The sequence below is a fragment of the Dendrobium catenatum genome, unplaced genomic scaffold (genome assembly GCF_001605985.2).
Source record: "Dendrobium catenatum unplaced genomic scaffold, ASM160598v2 fragScaff_scaffold_1586, whole genome shotgun sequence".
Lineage (NCBI taxonomy): Eukaryota > Viridiplantae > Streptophyta > Magnoliopsida > Asparagales > Orchidaceae > Dendrobium > Dendrobium catenatum.
Window position 1 is genome coordinate 439,149 of NW_021320048.1, and position 20,332 is coordinate 459,480.

A 20,332-nucleotide genomic window follows, 5' to 3' on the forward strand; every position below is an offset into this window, starting at 1 on the left:
AGCCTCAACTGAATTTGGATTTGAAAGAATTAAAGTGTAAAATCTCATTAAAGAAGCAATGTAACTCTTTACCTTCCAGCTTACATCACAAATGGGTTTTCACATAACAGTTTTTCATAAGCAAATGCATTATTCAACTAAGATTTACATGCATTACAGTTCAGAGAACAACTAAGCAGATATTCTAGATTAACAAACAGAGAGTTTTTTTATAAAAAGGAAAACATTGAAAGGTTCTTCAAGGCATCAAGAAAATATTAAAATTACTAAAAAAAAGTATCAATAACAACAGTTATGTAAACCTGTGTTAATTATGTTATTTCTCATATTGATAATAAATATAACATAATTGTTAAATAAATTAAAGAAATTAAGTACATTAATGGAACTAAAAAAATACATTAATAAAATTCCTTCAACTTTAACTCCTTGATAATTATCAGCCAATATAAGAGGATATAGACATCGTACCTATGATTACACTTTTTTTGATTAATTATATTAGAGTAGGTTAATGTATGGCTATCTTATGCATGCCCTGTAAGTAACACAAACCCTGTATATTAACCTCTCAAATTGATTAGGTCAATAAGATTATGAAAGAAAAATTTTTAGAAATCCTATTTACCTAAATGCACATGTTTTTTTTATCTACGTAGAGTTAGTTTACTTACTACAATCTGTGTAGTTACCATTTAAAAAATATAATTAATCACCCACATATTATTATGATATTCTCTCCTTATATCGCATTATGTCTCCTATGATATAAAATAATTTTTTTTATTTAATTAATGATGACATAAATTTGTTTTATTTCTTACTAATGCATTAACTGTTGTTGCATATTGCATACTTTTGTCTTTGAACAAGGCAAACACTATTAACATCTGAATTTGTCTTTTATTTGATAATTTTACTTATTAAATACATTTTCTAATAGTTGGATCAGTTTTGAGAAACATATTATTATGCAAGAAATATATATTGATCTCTAATGCATTATTCTAATTCTACTATTTTCATTTTTCAAATGTCCATATAGCAATTTTTATTCATTATTTTGAGATCTTATCCAAATTACATTGTGGTTATAAAATTAGTTAATTCAACTTCAAAATTTATTTAAACTTTGGTTGTTGTTATAACTTGTACTCATGAAGATATGAAATGTTATGAATCATGGCCTCAAGTTAAAGTATCATAATTAAAATTTTATTTATTTATTTAATTCATGATGATAATAATTTGTTTTTTTTTCTTTTAATATATTAATTGTTGATGTAAGATTGCATACTTCTCTTTGTGAACAAGGTGAACAAATTATATGTTTGTGAGTTTGTCTTATACTCAGATAATTTTATTTAATAAAAAAATAAATAATGTGGAATAATGTTTCATAAATTAATTAAAATATGTTTAAGAATAGAAATACCATTTTTAAAAAAAGTTTATCATTCTTTTATTTAGCATATGGCAAGAAGAATATTAATATCATCTTTAAAACGGAACATAACATTCTTCAATGAATATCCAAAAAAGCGAGAATGAGTTTTATAAAATTCATCAGTTTCTAAAGCTGAATATAACAAGCTATAATATCTATATTATCTTGAAAAGATAATAATAATATTCTACAAGTTCTATCAAAATTAGAAATGAATTTTAAAAATATCTACATTCCCAAAAGATCTTCCCTTGTTTATATGAATAAAAACATGGTTTATTTTAGTCCTGGGGTCTCAAATCCCTATAGAGGCAAGACCCTTATAGTTAATTACATCCTTAGGAGCAGAACCTCCTAAGAAAAAACTCTCGATTTAAGTAGTGATTTCATAACACCTTTTACTAAAAAAGCAAAAACAAGAACAGAAGTAGAAAGCTTTTCCAAGGTGAAACTCAATAAACTTGACATTTATTAGCGAGTCAAACGATAAAAGTAGGAGGCGATTCTGGGTAAGCTCCAGTGGCAACCTTAGTCTATCTAGTTGGCTTATATTTAAGAGAAGATTTATGTTCTTTAAGTTGACATTTTATTAGAAGAAAATTTGCGGATTATTCATTCCCGCGAGGAGGTGAGGACTTAAGATACTAAAAAAGAATCATGCCTCAGAACCTAAATCTAATTTGGGGTTACTATAAAATAGTAACCCGAACCTAATCTAATGAAAGTGCAAAATCTGACTTACCCTGGCCTGGATTGGGCAAGCCAGCTAACCACCTAGGCGCTGAAAACCATGTGTCACAGTCTCTTATCAAAGATGGTAGCGACGTTGTTTTAAGTTTTAACGAATTGGGGAACCGACATCTAAAGAGATAGACCCTTAATTGCCCCTTAACTTATGTAGGGTGAAAAAATGTCTAGCAAATGCGCCAATTTAAATTTTAGACTCTTTTTTAATTTATATCTAATGCAAGATGCATGCTTAATTGACTTGAATGCATAAAAATGAATATGAAGCAGTTTTAAAAATTAGGCTTAGAAAATAAGTTTTTTCCTAGAGATTGCACAACTTTCCCCTGTGGAACAATAACTACACCCTCATAGGTCAAGTGGTCTGTCAGAACCCGCTAAGCGGGAAGTGATCCAACCTAACGAGGTAAGAAAAGTATTAAATATGCTTATGCTGACTCTCGGCAGTCCCGAGCTAACTTTCTTAAGATCATTAGATACTATGTGACCTAAATTTATTTTATTCTAAATTACAAGGAGAAGAATTTATACGTAAACCTTACGAAAAAAAAATCTCTCTATTCGTATATCCAGACTAAAATAAAAAACACGCATGAACAAGAGTCCTACAAAAATTCAACTACACAAACAATATAAGCCAACAAATTAAATCTAATCCAAAAATATAATGTACAATGTCCAATGTCCCATATACACCCAGAATTTGCAGAAAAAGTAAAAAGTGGCCGGCACCACTAACAACAAACCCTGGATTCTATAATCCTAAAAGATGACGCAAGTGATTTTAGGAAATGAGAATATATTCTTCTGTATTCTTCATTTCTTCGTCTTTCTTTCTTCAACTCTTGTTCTATCTTTTCTTCTGTCTACGAGCTTCTCGAGTCCGCCGGGTTCTAAGATATCAAAATGAAAAGAAACTCATCCCTAAGAGGTATTTTTCATTGTTCTATTTGGATGCTTAAAATCATCCTTAATTTAGCTTTCCAAATAAAGAGAATAATCCTTAAGGTATAATTCTCCTTTCTTTGGATTCCAAATTGGAATGTTGATATTCCACTTTCCCAAAATCACTTTCACATTTTCCAAACACATTTACATTACATTACAATTACACAGAAATAGAAGAAAAATCTAGTTCCACCTAAAGGGTTATCCTAAAGCAATTATAAAAAAATCATCCACGCAGTTTAAATATTTTGCCAATTTGAATTAAAACTCCCCAGCCAACACTTGGCCACACTCTTATTTGGGGCTTAAGCAGCTGAACACCTGTAGCATATATACATAATATAATTATTATTAATTAGCCCCCTTTACTTCCCTGCACGAGTTGCCCACATGCAGAAAAATTTTTGTTAACAAACCAGAATTGCTCCTAAACCTATGGGTAATCTAATTCGTTTCAAAATAAATCACATACAGAGAGCTGCAATAAAAGTAAATAGACAAACATTTAGCCAATGAATTTACAATCCAAACATGCATATTTGCAAAGCCGAGAAAGTACCGTCACAATTGCAGTTAAAAATTAAACACCGGCCTAACCTAAAACTAGAGTCGTATTATCCTAGCAAACATATCTAAGGCTGTGTAGTAAGCTGTGAGGTTTTAATATGTCTTAGATCAATTATTGGCTAAAAGGTTTCTAATTGATTTAAAATTTTTAATTGAAAATATTCACTATTCTAAGGTAAGGGTGTTCACAAAGTTTTCTATGTTATATGTTATCTATCATAAAATGTCATGCATCTTAAGTCTAGATTTTCTAAGAAAAAACCATCGTCCTTAATTTAATGTCCTTTAAGTGTCACTACTGTTATATAGATTGAAAATTTGTATTACTAAAACCCTTAGACATTGGTGCGTATAAAAAGGATTTAAGGATCTAAAATAAAACAAAAAGTAATTCCTAATTAAATTGAGTTACTACAGGGACCTAAATGGAAGGGTTCGTGCAAACCACTTCAAGGGCCCCCTAAAGGTTTTTCTAAGTTTAGAATACTCACAGTCACCGGGGAGCTACGACCCGGTGGTTTCGCCGCGTAAGCACCCTACCCCGGTTGGATAGAGCCGACTGCACGTCCATTAGTTCCTTGTCCTTTGTTCCCTCGATCGCGGTTACCGTTCCATCACAGTTCATTGGCAAGTAAAGAGAAGAAAGCAGGGATTACAAAAAGCACTTTTTAATAAATAATAATTAAATAAAAAAATTACCTGAAAATAAAAATTTACCTTTCCTTCGGCTTGAATACTGCGTTTGTTGACTTAGCTTTTGGAACCTTCTCATTTTTGAAAGTATATTTTATATCTATCTAATATTTACCCCGAAGCGACATGAAAAAGAAAAGTAGGTAAGGGAAAGAGATTTTTGCTTTCTTCAAAACTATATATTCCATAACATTATACTTTCACTTTTCAAAAACTCACAGAAATTTAACAAAAACAAAATACTCATCTTTCAAACATAAAACCTTTCCACCTTTCCAAATCACCACCAAAATTCTACTTTTGCTTTTTAAACCAAACTCACATACTTCCAAAAATTCACCACCTCCACCATTCCCCACTACAAAATTATCTTTTAAGCATATTACATTCCAACTTTTTACAATTCATACCCTTTCACTTTTATCTTAAATCATACTATCACTTTTTTTAAAGTACACACTAAAACTTTTCATTTTGTTAACAAAACACCTTTTCACTTTTCTACTACAAAACATACCTTAATCTAAACTTTTACAACATTCACCCTCACTATTCACATTTCACACTTTTGGCTTTTTCAAAGCATCAATACGTTTTCAAAACAAACACAAGTTTCAGTTTTCCAAAAACATTTACACAATATTCACCTTTACACAAATTACATCTTCACCTTTCAAAAAACATAAAACTCGTTTCTTTTTTTCCACTTTAAACAAAACACAATTTGCTTTCCTTAAAATCTCATAATTTAATTCTTAAATTAAATATACTTCTCTTCTTAACAAACCAAATTGCTATTATTATAAAAATAAATAAAAGGCAAAGGCTTATACAAAGCCTTATGCCCTTCCACTTGAGAATATAAACATTAAATTTTGAAAATTGACAAGAAGACTAAATTAACCCTCATTACTCTCATAATCTTACAAAGAACGTGCCACGTTTAAGATAATTCAAAACTACTTAACTCCCTCAAAATAAAAATAATAGAAAATATCATAAGAAATCAAGTGAGATAAGCAATGTATCTATAATTTCCATAAGCACGTTTAACTAGTCATCTATTATCTTGCACTATCCACTAAACTTAAAGAGATAACAAAGAGATAAAATTGGAGGAAGAAATAAACGTTAAGCCAACAAGCTTTTCAGGAAAATAAAATTGATCATAATCGATTGAAATTGTGAACTATATTAAAAAACAGCATCATTGAAAAGTATTTCTCCCATATTTTCAAATAAAGTGTATAATATCATACCATGACAAAAGAAAACCACATCCATTTATAATCTAAATAAAATTATTCAAGGGTAATAATATAAAACCATATAAATATCCCTTTATCATTTATTATGAACAAAAATTTCAACCTATTTGAATCCAGAAAAATTTCATTCAGGTAGACCAAATCTCAGTGTTCAACAACCCACTTTCAAAGAGAGAAAACACCTTAGATCTCATTAGAGAAAAAGTCCTCAACAAAGAAAATAATCCTGAGAATTAACTGAAGTAAAATCTAAAAAGAAAGAAGAAGGATATTAGTAATGAGAGAGGTGACCTGATTTTTTTTCACCAAACGAGGCAAAGGAGCGGAGGTTTCGTTTGGCTTCCCAGCAGTTGATCGTCAAGAAATATGAGAGAGGAGGTTCTCGCTTCGGCTAGGGGCTGCGCACGAGAGCGTCGGAGAGGCTGGAGGCATCTTCAGAAACTACTTGTGAACTGGCAGAAACCGAGAGTGGGTAGGCGAGCCTTGGTTTTTTCGCGAACTTGGGGAAAATCAACGACGCGGGCTAAGGCTTTGTGCGAATAAAAGAAAGATGACTAGAGCGAAATGATGAGAGGGAGATCGGGAATTGGAGTTTTCGCCGAACTTCCTGCGAGAGGATCGTGGAGGAGGCGGTTTGCGAACTACAGAGAGGCTGATAGAGCGCAGGCTGGACGAGGGTTGTTTCATGCGTATGAAGAGTGCGGATTAAGAGGCATATAGGGGAGTTGTTTGGCTTCTATAGCATGGAAAAAGAGAGTTGGTGGGAGAGGCATTGGGATGGGTTAATTTCAATTGAGAATTGGCAGGAAGCAGTTGGGAGCCAGTTTGTGTGTGCGATAAGGAGAAGGATCTGTTTGTGTGGCTTGGTTTGAGTCGCTGATCAAATTCGAAATCATTTCTAATTAATAAAACGTGGCTAAGGATTGCATCCAATCTTTAACGAGGCGATTTTAGGAGTTGATTCTAATTGAATCGCAAAGAAAATAAATTAGAATTTATTAGCAAAATTTAGTGTATATTGATTTGTCATAATTGAAATTTATCCCTATGATATATCAAATTGATTGAAAATAAATTAGATTGAGTGATCGACGTCGGATGAATCATAAATCGAGCTGATTGAGTTCATTTGGAGTTGAATGATTGAAGTTAATTTTGATTTTCGAATGAGTGACAGACCGAGTCATGCTAACGTCACGTGGGTGGACCACCTAATGGATAACCTCATGGATGACGTCTAAGCTAAGTTAAACTTACAAGACATAGCCTAGAGTGTGAATTCTAGCGGAAAATAACCTCGAATAAAGGAGGTCAACAAACACCCAAGATAGACCTGACCTAGCAACACAATATTTTTTAGGGCTAAATTATAAGATTTAAAGATAATTATAAAGAATGTCAATTTTTGGTACTATAGCTAACCGTATATATGTATTGAATTTAAAAAAAGATGGACTTCCAAAATGCTCCCTTTTTGAATTATCTTCCAATACTATTATTTAAGATAATAGTCTCTGAATATAGTTTGATAGAATTATATCTGTAGAATTACCAGTCCTTCAAAATATAAGAGTCTACATGAGTATGTTGTAAACATATGTTGCATAGGTCCCTATGCAACTTCTAAACAAAAAAATATATGCTTGAACGAAAAAAAGGATTATGTAAGATTAAATATCCAACATCTTCTTTAAATCAAACTTATAAATTTGGATGAATGACTCATATAAAATTTATGAAAAGCAAGACAAGATGCCATCAAAGGTAAAAGTAAGAAATATTTCTTAGATAATTGTGTAGTTCCTTACAATCCAAATCTATCACAAGATATAATTGTCACATAAATGTTTGAGATATGTTCTAGTATCAAAAATGAAGTTATATTTATAAGGACATATAAAATTTCCAGTGTATTTTCACATAAAAATTAGAGAATGAAAGATTTGATGAAATTCAATAATATCAATGCATGGCAGATGGTATCAACACCAGAAGCACTATGCATGTATACTAGAGATATATTCTTATATATCAGATCCTTAAATGGTGCATAATATCTAATGCCAAATGCCTCAGACAATTATTTGTATATTCTCTTATTCTACTACGAACAACTAATTCTCTTTAATTATGGAATGATTTACTACATGGATCATGATTATCAAAGCATTAAAGATATTTCTTATTGCATGCTTGTTGTGTCAAAAAAAATATTAGATATTAACTTATTCTTGAAGAGAATGGAAAAGTCCAGTAGATGATTTTGACTTTGCCTGAATTGCCCACATGTTGAAATCTCTCTCTTTCTCGAAAATCAACTTTTCCCAAAAAGCCCTTGACTTTCTCTCTCCTTGGCTGATATTTTCGTTAATTTTGATTTTTCTCTCTCTTCAAAATGACTGATTTCAGCTTTATAATACACAGATCGGCCCGGCCGATCGTAATATCGTCCTGGGACGATCTGAACAAAATCCATCGTCCTGGACGGTTCCCAGGGCGATTCTCAGTACGAAATCATGCACTGAACCGATTGGCCTGGACGATGTCCCTATCGGCCCGGCCGATACCTACAGGAAAATCACCTGGAGCAATCTGGACACATTCTGGAGCGAATCCTCAACTGATCGTCCCAGGACGATCCCAGATCTGGGATCGTCCTGGACGATCCTGGAGCAAAATCAACACTTTACAATAATTGCCAACAAGATTTCATATACAGCTCCAACAAAAAGAATCTAAATATGTTCATGGTCCAATCCAACATCATCATTCAAATAAAACTAAAATTAGAAAAATAACTCAAAGCTACTTCTTTCTTTCTTTCTTTTTTAAACACACATAATGCAAATCCATCTCGCATTTGTACAACTCGATCTCAAAGGTTGAAACACACATTGAGCAAAAAGGGACGATTACTATGAAAGACCCCTATTTGTGGGAGAAATATCGAGCTGCTTTCCTCTAAGATTTCAGGTGGTTATACTGTTTTCATACATGCATGTATAATTTTCAATTGGTGGAATGATAGTGGATGGTTTTGTTTTATAAGATGTGAGTAAAGTAAGAAGTTTCGGATTGTCTGGTTTTGTGGTTCTTTCTTTCCTCCCAAAAGTTGTTTATTATTAAACTTGGATGAATATTTATGTTTGTTGATCTGATCAAATTCATCTTGTTTGTAAAGGAGGCTTTTGTGGATTCCAACTGTGATGAAAGCCTTATTTTTGAGATGCTGGATTTTAAAAAAGTGACCGAAGATGATTCAAGTGTTGTTTGGTTTTTACAGTACATCGCTCGTGAACAAGATGAAGAAGAAAGCACGGTAAGCAGTGTGATGATGTTTTTTTTTCCATACTTAAAATACTATTTGTGCAGACAATCGTAATTTTTTTTAGAATTTTCCTTGGAAGAAATGTGTTTTGGCTTCTTGGATGCTTTCTTATTTTTTATTGACTGTCCAATGTGTCTTTTAATGACATGAAGCATTTTAGGGAAGTTAAGGAATGAAATTTGCAGTATAACTATGAGATTTATCTTGACAGTAAGTTTTGGTTTTGGTTTATTTTATTAATATGGCCTGTCTCTAGGGAAGCCTTGCTCCAATAGGAATTAATAATGCAAGAAATGCTGTTTTGATGTGTATATCTGATTTGAAGATTGTTTGGGCAAAATTTTATGGTGGAAAACAATATCGACTTAATTTGAAATGCTGGAGAAGTCAATATGGTTTTGCAACTTAATGTTTTTATTTCCAAAGGGAAAGTTTGCTACAAGGTAGTTATCATATTTCATACAATATATAATGATTACTTTATGAGGTTGTCATATGACTATTTCCTGTAGACAAAGTAGGTGGGAAAAGAATGGCAAGAAATGGTCACATGGATCAGGTTAGAAGCACTATAAAATTTATCAGTAGGCAATTTGTGAGTTGAGTTCGCATGTCCTTTGAGAATTCTTACGTTTTATTTTTTTTTTTGGATTTTTACCGATTGTTGCTTAACATTTAATGCACCAAATCCTTCCTTATTGGACATAACACATTACTGAGCACAGAGCATCAAAGGGAGAAGTATTCTTAAATTCTGAATGGGCTAAGGATGATGTTGATTATTAAGTATCAATGCTATTCTTTTTTATTCACACTGGAAATCTTTTGCTACCATAGAGGAAACCAAAGTTGGCATTATGCTATATTTACCTAGAACTAAGCATCCATCATATAAGGATTTGAAAATGTTTCCAAAATAGTATTTCAACTGGGGTGTTAAATAGCTTTTATTTATTTGTCATGCTTCAATGGTTACCATGCCATGATTTTGGCTTTTTGTGGGGAAACATCAGCAGTTGTATGCTATAATTTTATTTCCATGAACATTCATTTGGAGATTTAACTATGGTAGTCGTGTGAAAATTCTTGATCTATATTTTAATTGACTTGGGTTTCATATTGTTTCCTATGCAGTGCTGCTCATTGTTTTCCAAAGGAAATAACATATTATTGAACATAATGCTGTTATTAACATGAATAAATGAAGAAAGATTTACAAGTTCCAAGTATTTTGGACAATGATGTTGTTGATTATCAAGCATAATTATTTGCACTCATCAGGAGTCAGTTCCGATGATGATATATTGAGCTAAGTGTAAATAGTTAGGTTGAGGTTAATGATGCTAATGATGAGTGTACCTCTTGACATTGTTTAGGAATTTCTTCTTCCCACTGAGGAAACCAAATTTTATAACAAAGCATGGTTTATTTTTATTCTATCCGTTTGACAAGATAGGGATCGAGAAAAGATCAGTTGCCAGTTTAATAAAAGATTTATCCTGCTAATTCTTTTGTTTATTGAATGCTCTGACTTTTTTCCTGTATTTCTTGTGGAACACTATTTTGTTTGTTGATTTTGTGCTTCTCATTTTTTATATGAAAAAAACTGTTTTCCCTTCTAAGGTGGACTCCAGACTGTTGTCATAGTGATAGTGATGGTAATGATTTTATTGATTTAGCCTCTATAAAAGCTTCCTTACATACTCTCAATATTCTACCCGTTAAATAATAAGAATTACTATTAATGTATATCTCATCAGCTTCTTGTTCATGAGTAAATCATACAACGCATCATCGTATTATGTATGCATATTAAATCTTTACTCATGGTAGTACGTATGAATAAGCTAATTTCATTTAATTTTGTCATTTTCTGTATGCATTTGTGGTGCTTAAACATTTCCATACCCCTGATTAGCATACAATTATATCTAATCCTTATTTTTTGAAAGTGGATAATCCACTAACAAAAAGGAAATTTGCAATATCCTTAAATTACCTTGTCAAAATTTATCTTCTGTGAGCCAAGCTAATTCATTAAGACAAAGACTTCAGCGTAAGCTCTTTTTCTATCCACAGCAGGTCCAAGATAACTCAGGAATAACAGAAGTAGCTTGTTTACAATATAGAGATGCTTCTGTAATATATATAATAGCAGTTGGTCAAATAGTAAATATGTTGGCTTTCATCCCATTTACTATTTGCTGCAGATGTCACCTTTTGTTCTTATTTCATGCCAAACACATTTTCGATAAATAGTTTATATAAAGGATTTGTTATTTATAATTTAGCAGCTATTGCATTAAGAGATAATTTTTTTCTCTGATTGTCATGATTAATTTTGATAAATAAGTATTTCTAATATATATATATATATATATATATATATATATATAACCTATTTTTAATCCAGTATTTCTTCCATAAAATAAGAGTTTTTCTTTTAAATTTACCCTTTTCCTTTTAAATACTCAACGTTATCCATATCGCGTTCCAACTTAATTGTTTTTATTTATAGGAATTGTCTTTGGAGTTATTAAAGTTTATCTGCTATTGATGTGTAATGATAATATTTTCTTTGTTTTCTTTTGTATGGTTCCAGACTATTTCTAAGGACAACCAAGGAATGGAAGCACCAAAAAGTGTGCGGGTAAGTTTGTTGGTTTTATTTTGGAAAACTCGTGTGAGGATTTGTATTAAGATCTCTTCCTATACAGGTTTATTTGAGAAACTTCTCAAGGAAGTTGGCACTGATGTGCTTATTACTGCATATGAGCAAATTTTAAAAAAGTAAGGCTCAACCTTATTTTATGTTTATTTGAGATTTGTTTAATCGGCCCCTATTTATTAATTGCCTACCTAGCTAATATGAAATCGGGCATAAAATCCATATGTTGCTTCACTCCATAAAACATGTAGTCATAGAGTTTCCAGGAGGAACTAGCTTTAGTATTTATCTATCAATTATGTAATTTTTTTTATTCTTGGCATGTACATTCTCATTGTTAAGATAGATATGCAAAAGAGTTTCCGCTCACAATATGGCTTTATTAGGGATCAACATTAAGACATTTTATATTTTGATTATTGTGATGTTTGATTCGTCCTTCCTTTTATAATCCTAGGTTCAGCTAGAAATATCTTCTCCTACTCGCCACCTTCCTTTTAGTGGCATTGCATGTTTAAAAACGATATTCAGAACTAGGGCCTTATATTGTATACTTTTCATTCAACTCGCATAATTATGCTTGGCTATACCTATTTTTATTAATGTAATGCCAAAGAAATGGGTGAAAGTTTTAAAGATAAGAATCGTAGAATTATTAGAACAATGGCAAACTTCAAGATATACAATTTAAGCTGTGATCATTATTTGTTAAGGATATGTAAAACCTCCATGTGGCGTGTTTCAAGTAATTTTTTTGGATTGCTTATATAAATGAGTTGTAAGTAGATGAGACAACTTGGAGAGTTAAATGAAAGTGGTATATAAACGAATCTTAATAGTACTATGCAATAAAAGAATATCATAAAAATGCATATAAATTGATAAAACTTAACAAGTTGTCATTTTATATCGATCTGAGTAGTGGAAAAAGAAATTGTTTTTAGCTATGCTTAGTAGGACAGCTATGAGATTGTAAAGAAGGATTTGTGGTTAAACGTAGGAGTTGAGTTGGAAAAGAGTTTTATTAGAGGGATCTGGGAAGAAAATTTATTAAAGATTACATGATGTAATAAATTAGGTGTTTTGGGAATACATGATAGAATGTAGACGATGCGCTAATAAGAGTAGTAGATTAAAATTGAAATTATTATGGAAGATAATAGGAAAAGACATCATGATTGAATTAAGCAAAACAAATTTATGCAAAATAGAGTTTGCAACTCACGTGGTGCTCAATAGAAATAGATGAAAGATGAGAATTCATAATACTAACCCGAAATGGTTGGTTAAATTTAATTATGTTGATAGCAGTTACTGACTTGTAATTTGGTGTTCAAAAGGATTTGCAAAAGAAAACAAAAAGGAGTAAAAGGTTTTATGTTATGGTTGTAGTTCATCTTTTGTTTGCACGTATGGAAGCAAAATACATTATTGAAGGGAGAAATTTTTATGTGCGGAGTTCGGATGCAGAGATATGTCCGAACATTCACTTAAAATTTGACACATGGAGTGCACTTTGGTTGCACCTTTTTTGTGATTTTTTCTTGCGCTTTACCCGCGCTTTACATGTGCTTTAGTTGCACTTTGACTATTCTTTTGTTGCGTTTTTTTGTTGCGGTTTGATTGTGCTTTACCTTCGCTTTGGCCACACTTTTGGTGCGCTTGGCTTAAAGTTTCGCGGGCACATTAAATATATAAAGTAAAAAATAAATCCAATTGAATATTAACGTGTCCAATCCACGTGTCAACATTTTATTGGAGTCCGGACATATCCCTACGTTCGGACATCACACCTAATAATTTCTCCTGTGTAAGACAGTTTTTACTTTACTTTGATTTGCAGATCACTATCATACTTCGATTTGGCCATATTTTTTTTTATGCTTTTTTAGGCATTTGTATGATAAGAACTAGCTTTGTACAATCATATCTATTAAAATCCTATAGCTATAAGAAAATTGTTATAAACATTACAGTTGTAAAAAAATCTATTTATTGACAATATTTTTAGAACTTTTTACAAATAGCTACAATCGACCACAAATGGACATATAGTTTTATATTTAAAATTATTGTGAAATACATCAGCTTATCATCATTGTCTTTATTATCATCTTCTAAACTAATAGTGGGTTGAATTTTTATATGTTTTTTTAATTTTCCTACTATTTATTTTTACTTATGTCATTTTCTCTATATTTCACACTATATATCACACTCTATCTCCCTCTCTCTATCACACAGACACACAGACACACACTCACCCTTCATCTCTATCATGCTCTCTCATCATCTCTCCCTTCCATCTATCTATTGCTTCTCTCTCACCTTCGTATCACACTTTCTCTCTCCATATCTATCCCTTATCTCTCACCCTCTCACTCTCTCTATCTCTTTCTTTCCCTTCTCACTCTCCTCTTTCTCTCTCTCTCTCTCTCAATCTCTCGCTACCTTTCTTTATGTTTCCCTCATCTCTCTCTCTCTCTCTCTCTCTCTCTCCCTCTCTCTCTCTCCCTCCCTCTCTCAATGTCTCTTTATCTCACTTTCTCTCTCCCACTCCCCCTCTCTCTCTCTCTCACATTTTTTTCTATCTATCTCTCTCTCTCTCTCTCTCTCCCATATCTCTCCATCTCTCTTTCTCTATCTCAATATCACTCTCTCTCGCTGCATCTCTTTATCCCTCTTTATCCATTTACCTCCCTCTCTCAATTACTTTCTCTTGCATCCAACAAATAAAATTTGTACTTTCTCTATCTCTCTCCCCTCTCTCACCCTCTCACCTTCTACCTTTCCCTGTCTTTACTTGCTATATCTCTCTGAAGTAGATGGGTGGCCACTTGCGGATAGAAGAAAGAGATAAGAAGCCCGAGACGAAGTCGAAGAGAGGACATGCTCGCAAGCTTTCCCAAGAAGAAGAAGAAGAATGGAATAAGCTCGCACGCTTTTTTCCAAAAATAACCCTATGGTTTTGTTCCAAAAAATTACCACATAATCTCATCTTTTTTTAACAAAATATCACATATTTATAGCTGAAAATGGGTCGGCCAAATAGCCCCAAATATCACCAACCGAACCAATCAAGGCAAGGGAAATAGAAGGCCAGTAGGCTATCCAGGAGTAGCAGTCGAAGGGCCATAAGGAGGACAGGAACGGACAGCCAGGGGAACCATAACAAGCGGCAAGGAAAACCGGAACAAGCGCCCACAGGGGAGAAGAACCAGCCACGAGAAGAGGAGCTAGGGGCAGGGAACCGAAGAGCCATAGAGAGAGGAAAGGAAGGGGGGGGGGAGTACCTAATTAATGAGTTGAAAAGAAGAAGCAGCTCAGCCATAATGAGCTAGACACAGCAGCTCCCAAAAATACAGCCCAAATTGAGCAACCAAGCCCAAATTGAGAACCACTAGCAGCCCAAGAATCAAGGCAAGTAATTTGCCCCCCTTTGCCTACATCAGATTCTTCCCCGATTAAAAGGGCTCATCTTCTGATGAGGATGCTTTAGAATTTTTCTGACGAGATGAAGGCGCATCTAGCTCCTGAATCATTGCTCCATACCTCTTCAAGATAATTTTTCTTTCTTTCTTGAATTGGTCTTGCAAAAGTTTCTTTTTCTTCATGTATTATTTCGTACATACATGCATTTTCATTTGAAGCTTGTATATTTCATTTTGTAGTGGATCGGTTGAACTTCCTTCCGACGGAATCCATCTTTCCATAGGGATATCTTCTTCAAAAGCCTTTGGCTTATTTTCTCCAACACTTGATTCAATTTTTTTTTTTTTATGTTTTTTCATGTTTTTTAAACACCTAAAGAAAACACAAAAAATCTAAGAAAATCCTAACCTAGGGGTACAATCTTAGTTTATGATACCAATTTGATGCAATCAAATGATTGCCAAAATTACAAACAAACAAGACGTTTTTTTGAGAATAAGAAAAGACACAAAATACCACACTTAAACAAAATAAAATACAACTTTTATATTATAAAACGACGCTTGCAAACTTATGATATAAAAACTCCTAAGCTTGCTTGCAATCACTGTGAGGAAAGATACAGATGGGGTGATCACTTACGGAGAGAAGAAAGAGATAAGAAGCCCGAGTCGAAGTCGAAGAGAGGATAAACTTGCAAGCCTTCCCAAGAAGAAGAAAAAGAATGGAGCAAGCTTACAAGCTTTTCCCAAAAAAAAACCCTTAGGTTTTATTCCAAAAACTACCATATAATCTCCTCTTTTTTTAAAAAAAACAAAACATCACATATTTATAGTTGAAAATGGGGCAGCCAAACAACTCAAAAACCACCAACCGAACCAATTAGGGCAAGAGAAATAGAAGGCCAACAGGCTATCCAGGAGCAGCAGCCGAAGGGCCACAAGGAGGATAGGAACAGGCAGCCAGGGGAACCAAAATATGCAGCCAACGAAATCGGAACAGACACCCACAGGAAATGTTTAAAATTGCATATTCGAGCATTGAGACGTTTTTCATTCGTGAGGCGAGGCGTAAGCCTCAAGGCGTTTTGAGGCTTAAGCCTTAAAATCAAAATATTACGTAAACATAAAATGATAAATTTTTTATATACTAATGAGTGAATAATATAAAACATAAAAAAGCATAAAATATGAAGTGAAATCAAAATATCCCAATAATAAGACAACATGAAATTTAGTTCAACTCAAAATTCTTCCCAGTATTCTTTTAATTAACATATAGTTCCAATTTCCAAAAATAAATAGCAATGAAATATCACTTAAGAACTCTTAAGTCATTAGCACTGTCATAACTAATGGGTTCTTCATTTGAATCATCATTATGATGAATTGCTCTCTCCCCTTCCTCCTCTCCTATAGAGTCCAATGTCGGGCATTTACTTCAAGATTTATGTAAGTTTTAATATATATAGCGTGAGGCGTAAGCCTCATGCCAGTGAGGCGAGGCGGGCCTCAACCAAGTTGAGGCGCAAGCCTCATAAAAAAACTCGAGGCGTAAGCATCGAGGCATTTTTTATTTGAATTGCGCAAAGGCGGGCCTCATATTGCGCAATTTTAAACCATGCCCACAGGAGAGAAGAACCAGCCATGGGAAGTGGAGCCCGGGGTAGGGAACATTCACCCACAGGAGCTAGGGGTAGGGAACTTTATCTCCTTTCCCCTCTTTTACTTTATCTTTGTTAATATATTTATCTCTCTCTCTTTCTCGTGCTCTTGATGTCCCTCTCTTTCTCAGTTCCACTCCATTTTGTTCTCTCTCCCTTTGTCCATAATGCAATCAAAAATTTGGGAAGGGACCCAAATTTTTTATCACAAAAACAAAACTCTTTCTAGGATGATAGAAAAGTCATAAAATACTTAAAAGAACACAAATGCTATAAAACATAACTTTAATAATAAAACGACTTACAAACAAAGACTCTTTCAAACTTTGACGCTTACAAACGTTTGAAAAATTTAAGACTTAAAAACAAACACCTAAAGAAGCTTTCATCCATTAGAAGAAGGATACTGGTGAGGTGGTACTTGCGGAGAGACAAAAGAGGTGAGAAGCTGAGAAGAAGGGTGGAAAGAGCTCGCAAGATTTCCCAAGAGATAGAAGAAGAAGAGATGGAACAAGCTCGCAAGCTTTTCCAAGAAGAAACCCGCAGGTTTACATTTCCAAAAGTTAATCACATAACCTTACTCAAGCAACCCAAAACATCTACTATTTATAGACATGAGAGGGGAAAACAAACAGCCCATCATTAATTTAAAAGCTTATTTAAATAGGGAATATGAAAAGACAACAGCCATTCCAGGAAACGAAGCACCAAAGCCACAGAAAAGCCCCCAAACAGCCACGGGAAACTGCCCAGCCAGGGAACCGAAGAGGCAGCCGCGGAAACCCAAAAGGCCCGCACGGAACCAAGGCACCAAAGCACAGGAAAGGCCACACAGCAGCCAACCGAGGAAGCCAAAGAGCCAAGCAGGGGAAACCAAAAGCCATCCACGGGAAATGAATAGACAAGGGGAAGGAGAAGAGACAAAAATTAATGAAAAGACAACAGCCATTCCAGGAATTGAAGCACCAAAGCCACGGAAAAGCCCCCAAATGGCCACGGGAAACCGCCCAGCCAGGGAACCGAAGAGGCAACCGCAGAAACCCAAGAGGCCCGCACGGAACCGAGGCACCAAATCACGGGAAAGGCCACACAACAGCCAACCGAGGAAGCTAAGGAGCCAAGCACGGAAAACCAAGAGCCATCCACGGGAAACAAATAAACAAGGGGAAGGAGAAGAGACAAAAATTAATGAGCTACTAATAAATTAATAAGTGAATTAAAACATAGCTCATAATAATATAACTCTTAGTTCAATAAATGAACTAAAAAACCAGCTCATAATGAGCTAAAACTTAGCTCAAAACTTAATGAGCTAACAAGCTCAAGGGAAGTCAAAACCAAATTTTTTTGGGTTTGATTTGACCCCCTTTGTCTACATCAGACCATCACTTCGCTCTCCATCTATCTCCCTCTCTCACCTCCTCCTCTCTCTCTTTACAAAAATATATTTCTTTCTCTATTTCACTTCCTCACTCTCAAACTTTCTCTCGCTTTTCTCTCTCACTCTACCTCTATAACTCAATTTATCTCTCCCTTTTTCTCTCTTTTATTGTCTCTTCCAAATCTCACATATTCTCCATATCCTCCTCCCTCTTTCTCATTCTAACCCTCTCATTCTCTCTCTCTCTCTCTATCTCTCTCTCTCTCTCTCTCTCTCTCTCTCAATTCACTCTATTTCTCCAACCTTCCCTCTCTCTCTCTCTCTCTCACCCACTCTATCTATATAAAAATCTATCTCTTCATCTCTCTATCTTTCTATCTCAATTTTTTTGAGTCTCTGCCTTGCTCTAGATCTCTCTATATGCTTCTCTTTCTATTTCTCTCTAGCTCTAGCTCTCCAGCTTTTTCTCCTACTCGCTCACTCACACTCTCAGTCCCTTTCACTCTCTCTCCTTCTCTCTCATGTGCATTAATCACTATCCCTCTGACGTTCTATCTCTCCCTCTCCCTCTCTACCTTCTTCTCACTCTCTCCACCTCTACATCTCTCTTTATCTATTTCTCTCCCTCTCTCTCACCTTCAATCATTCTCCCGCTCTTATTCTCTACCTCCTTCTCCCTCTCTACCTCCTTCTCCCTCTCTACCTCCTCCCTCTTTATTACTCTCTTTACCCTTGGTATTACAAAATACATCTCTCAAGCTCTCTCAATCTTTCCACCTCTATATCTCTATCTATCCCTCAATCTTATGCTTTCTCTCTCCCTCCCTACCTCTCTCCATCTCTTGCTTTCTCTATTTCTCTATATATATATATATCTTCAACTTTTTTTCTATTTCTCTCTCTCTCTCTCTCTCTTTCTCTCTCTCTCTCCCTTTCTCTAGCTCTCTCCCACTATCTCTAACATCACACAGACATATAGATATATATACCCTCACACACACACACACTCTCTCTCTCTCTCTCTCTCTCTCTCTCTCTCTCTCTCTCTCTCTCTCTCTCTCTCTCCGTATATCTCTCACCCTCCCTCTCATTGTGTCTCTGTATCTCTCCAACATTTATTCTTTATCATCCACCCTCACCCACTCTCCAACTCTCTCACTCTCTCTCCCTATCACTCTCTCTCACTCTCTCTAGCTCTTTGAAAATAAATCTCTCTCCTTCCCTCCCTCTCTGTTGCTCACTCTCACTATTCCTCTCTCTCACCCTCTATCTTGCTCTCTCTTAATCTCACTCTACCTTACTTTCTCTATCTCACTCCTATATCTCTTTTTCACTCTCTTTATTTCACACACACACTCCCTCTTTAGATTTGACAAATAATATATCTCTTCCCCTCTCTACCTCTCTCTCTCTCTCTCACGATCTCTCCCTCCCTCATTCTCCCCTCCCTCTCTCCCTCTTGCTTTTTCTTTTCCTCTCTCTATCACTCTATCTCTCTCAATCTCTTGTTCTCTTCGTCCCTCTCTCTCTCTCTCAATATATATATATGTCCCCCTCTCTTATCGTCTATCTCTATCACTCTTTTTATTTCACTCTCACTCACTCCCTTTCTCTCTATACTCTCTCTTTCAAAATATATCTCAAAATATCTCCCTCTCCCTCCCTCTCTCTCCCTCACTCATACTCTCTAACTTGCCCTCCCAAAACTTCCTTTTTTCCCTCCCTCTCCCTATATCTCACACCCTCACACATCTCAATATAACTATTTCTTGCTCTCACTCTCTTTCTTCTCTCAGTCACTCCCTCTAACTTCCTCTATCTCGTTATCTCCTATTCTCTCTCTCATCCTCTCCCTGAAAAAAAAATGTCTTTTCTCCCTCCCTTTTGTGCTCTCCCACTTTCATGCTTGTTTGCCTCTCTCTCTCTCTCTCTCTCTCTCTCTCTCTTATCCTTTCTCTCTTCATACTCTCTCACCCCTTCTCTTATTTACTCTCTTTTTCTCTTTACTATTATCTCTCTCTCTTTATCTCACTCTCTCCCTCTCTCTCTTGCCTTCTCTCACACTATTTCCCTATCTCCATCTATGTCACTTTCTCTCTTTCTCTATATATCCCTTTCCCTCTCTCGTTCACTCACTCTTCCATTCTTCTGCTCTCTTTCTCACTCTCTATCTATCTATCGCTCTCTATC

At 34.6% G+C, this 20,332-nt stretch overlaps 1 protein-coding gene across 18 annotated transcripts in view; it reads left to right on the forward strand.

Annotated features, from left to right (window-relative positions):
• LOC110112645 overlaps positions 1-20,332 on the forward strand; it is a 99,550-nt gene that overhangs the window by 68,804 nt on the left and 10,414 nt on the right. For 9 of the 18 annotated variants that reach the window (XM_028700756.1, XM_028700751.1, XM_028700752.1 and 6 more), the window contains 3 exons: positions 8,852-8,989; positions 11,601-11,648; positions 11,716-12,239. In XM_028700756.1, coding sequence (XP_028556589.1) covers positions 8,852-8,989; positions 11,601-11,648; positions 11,716-11,784 — 255 coding nt within the window. In that variant the 3' untranslated portion in view covers positions 11,785-12,239. Of the gene's footprint in view, positions 1-8,851; positions 8,990-11,600; positions 11,649-11,715; positions 12,249-20,332 lie in introns of those variants that run through there. The other 9 variants (XM_028700760.1, XM_028700761.1, XM_028700762.1 and 6 more) reach the window with 5 other exon arrangements.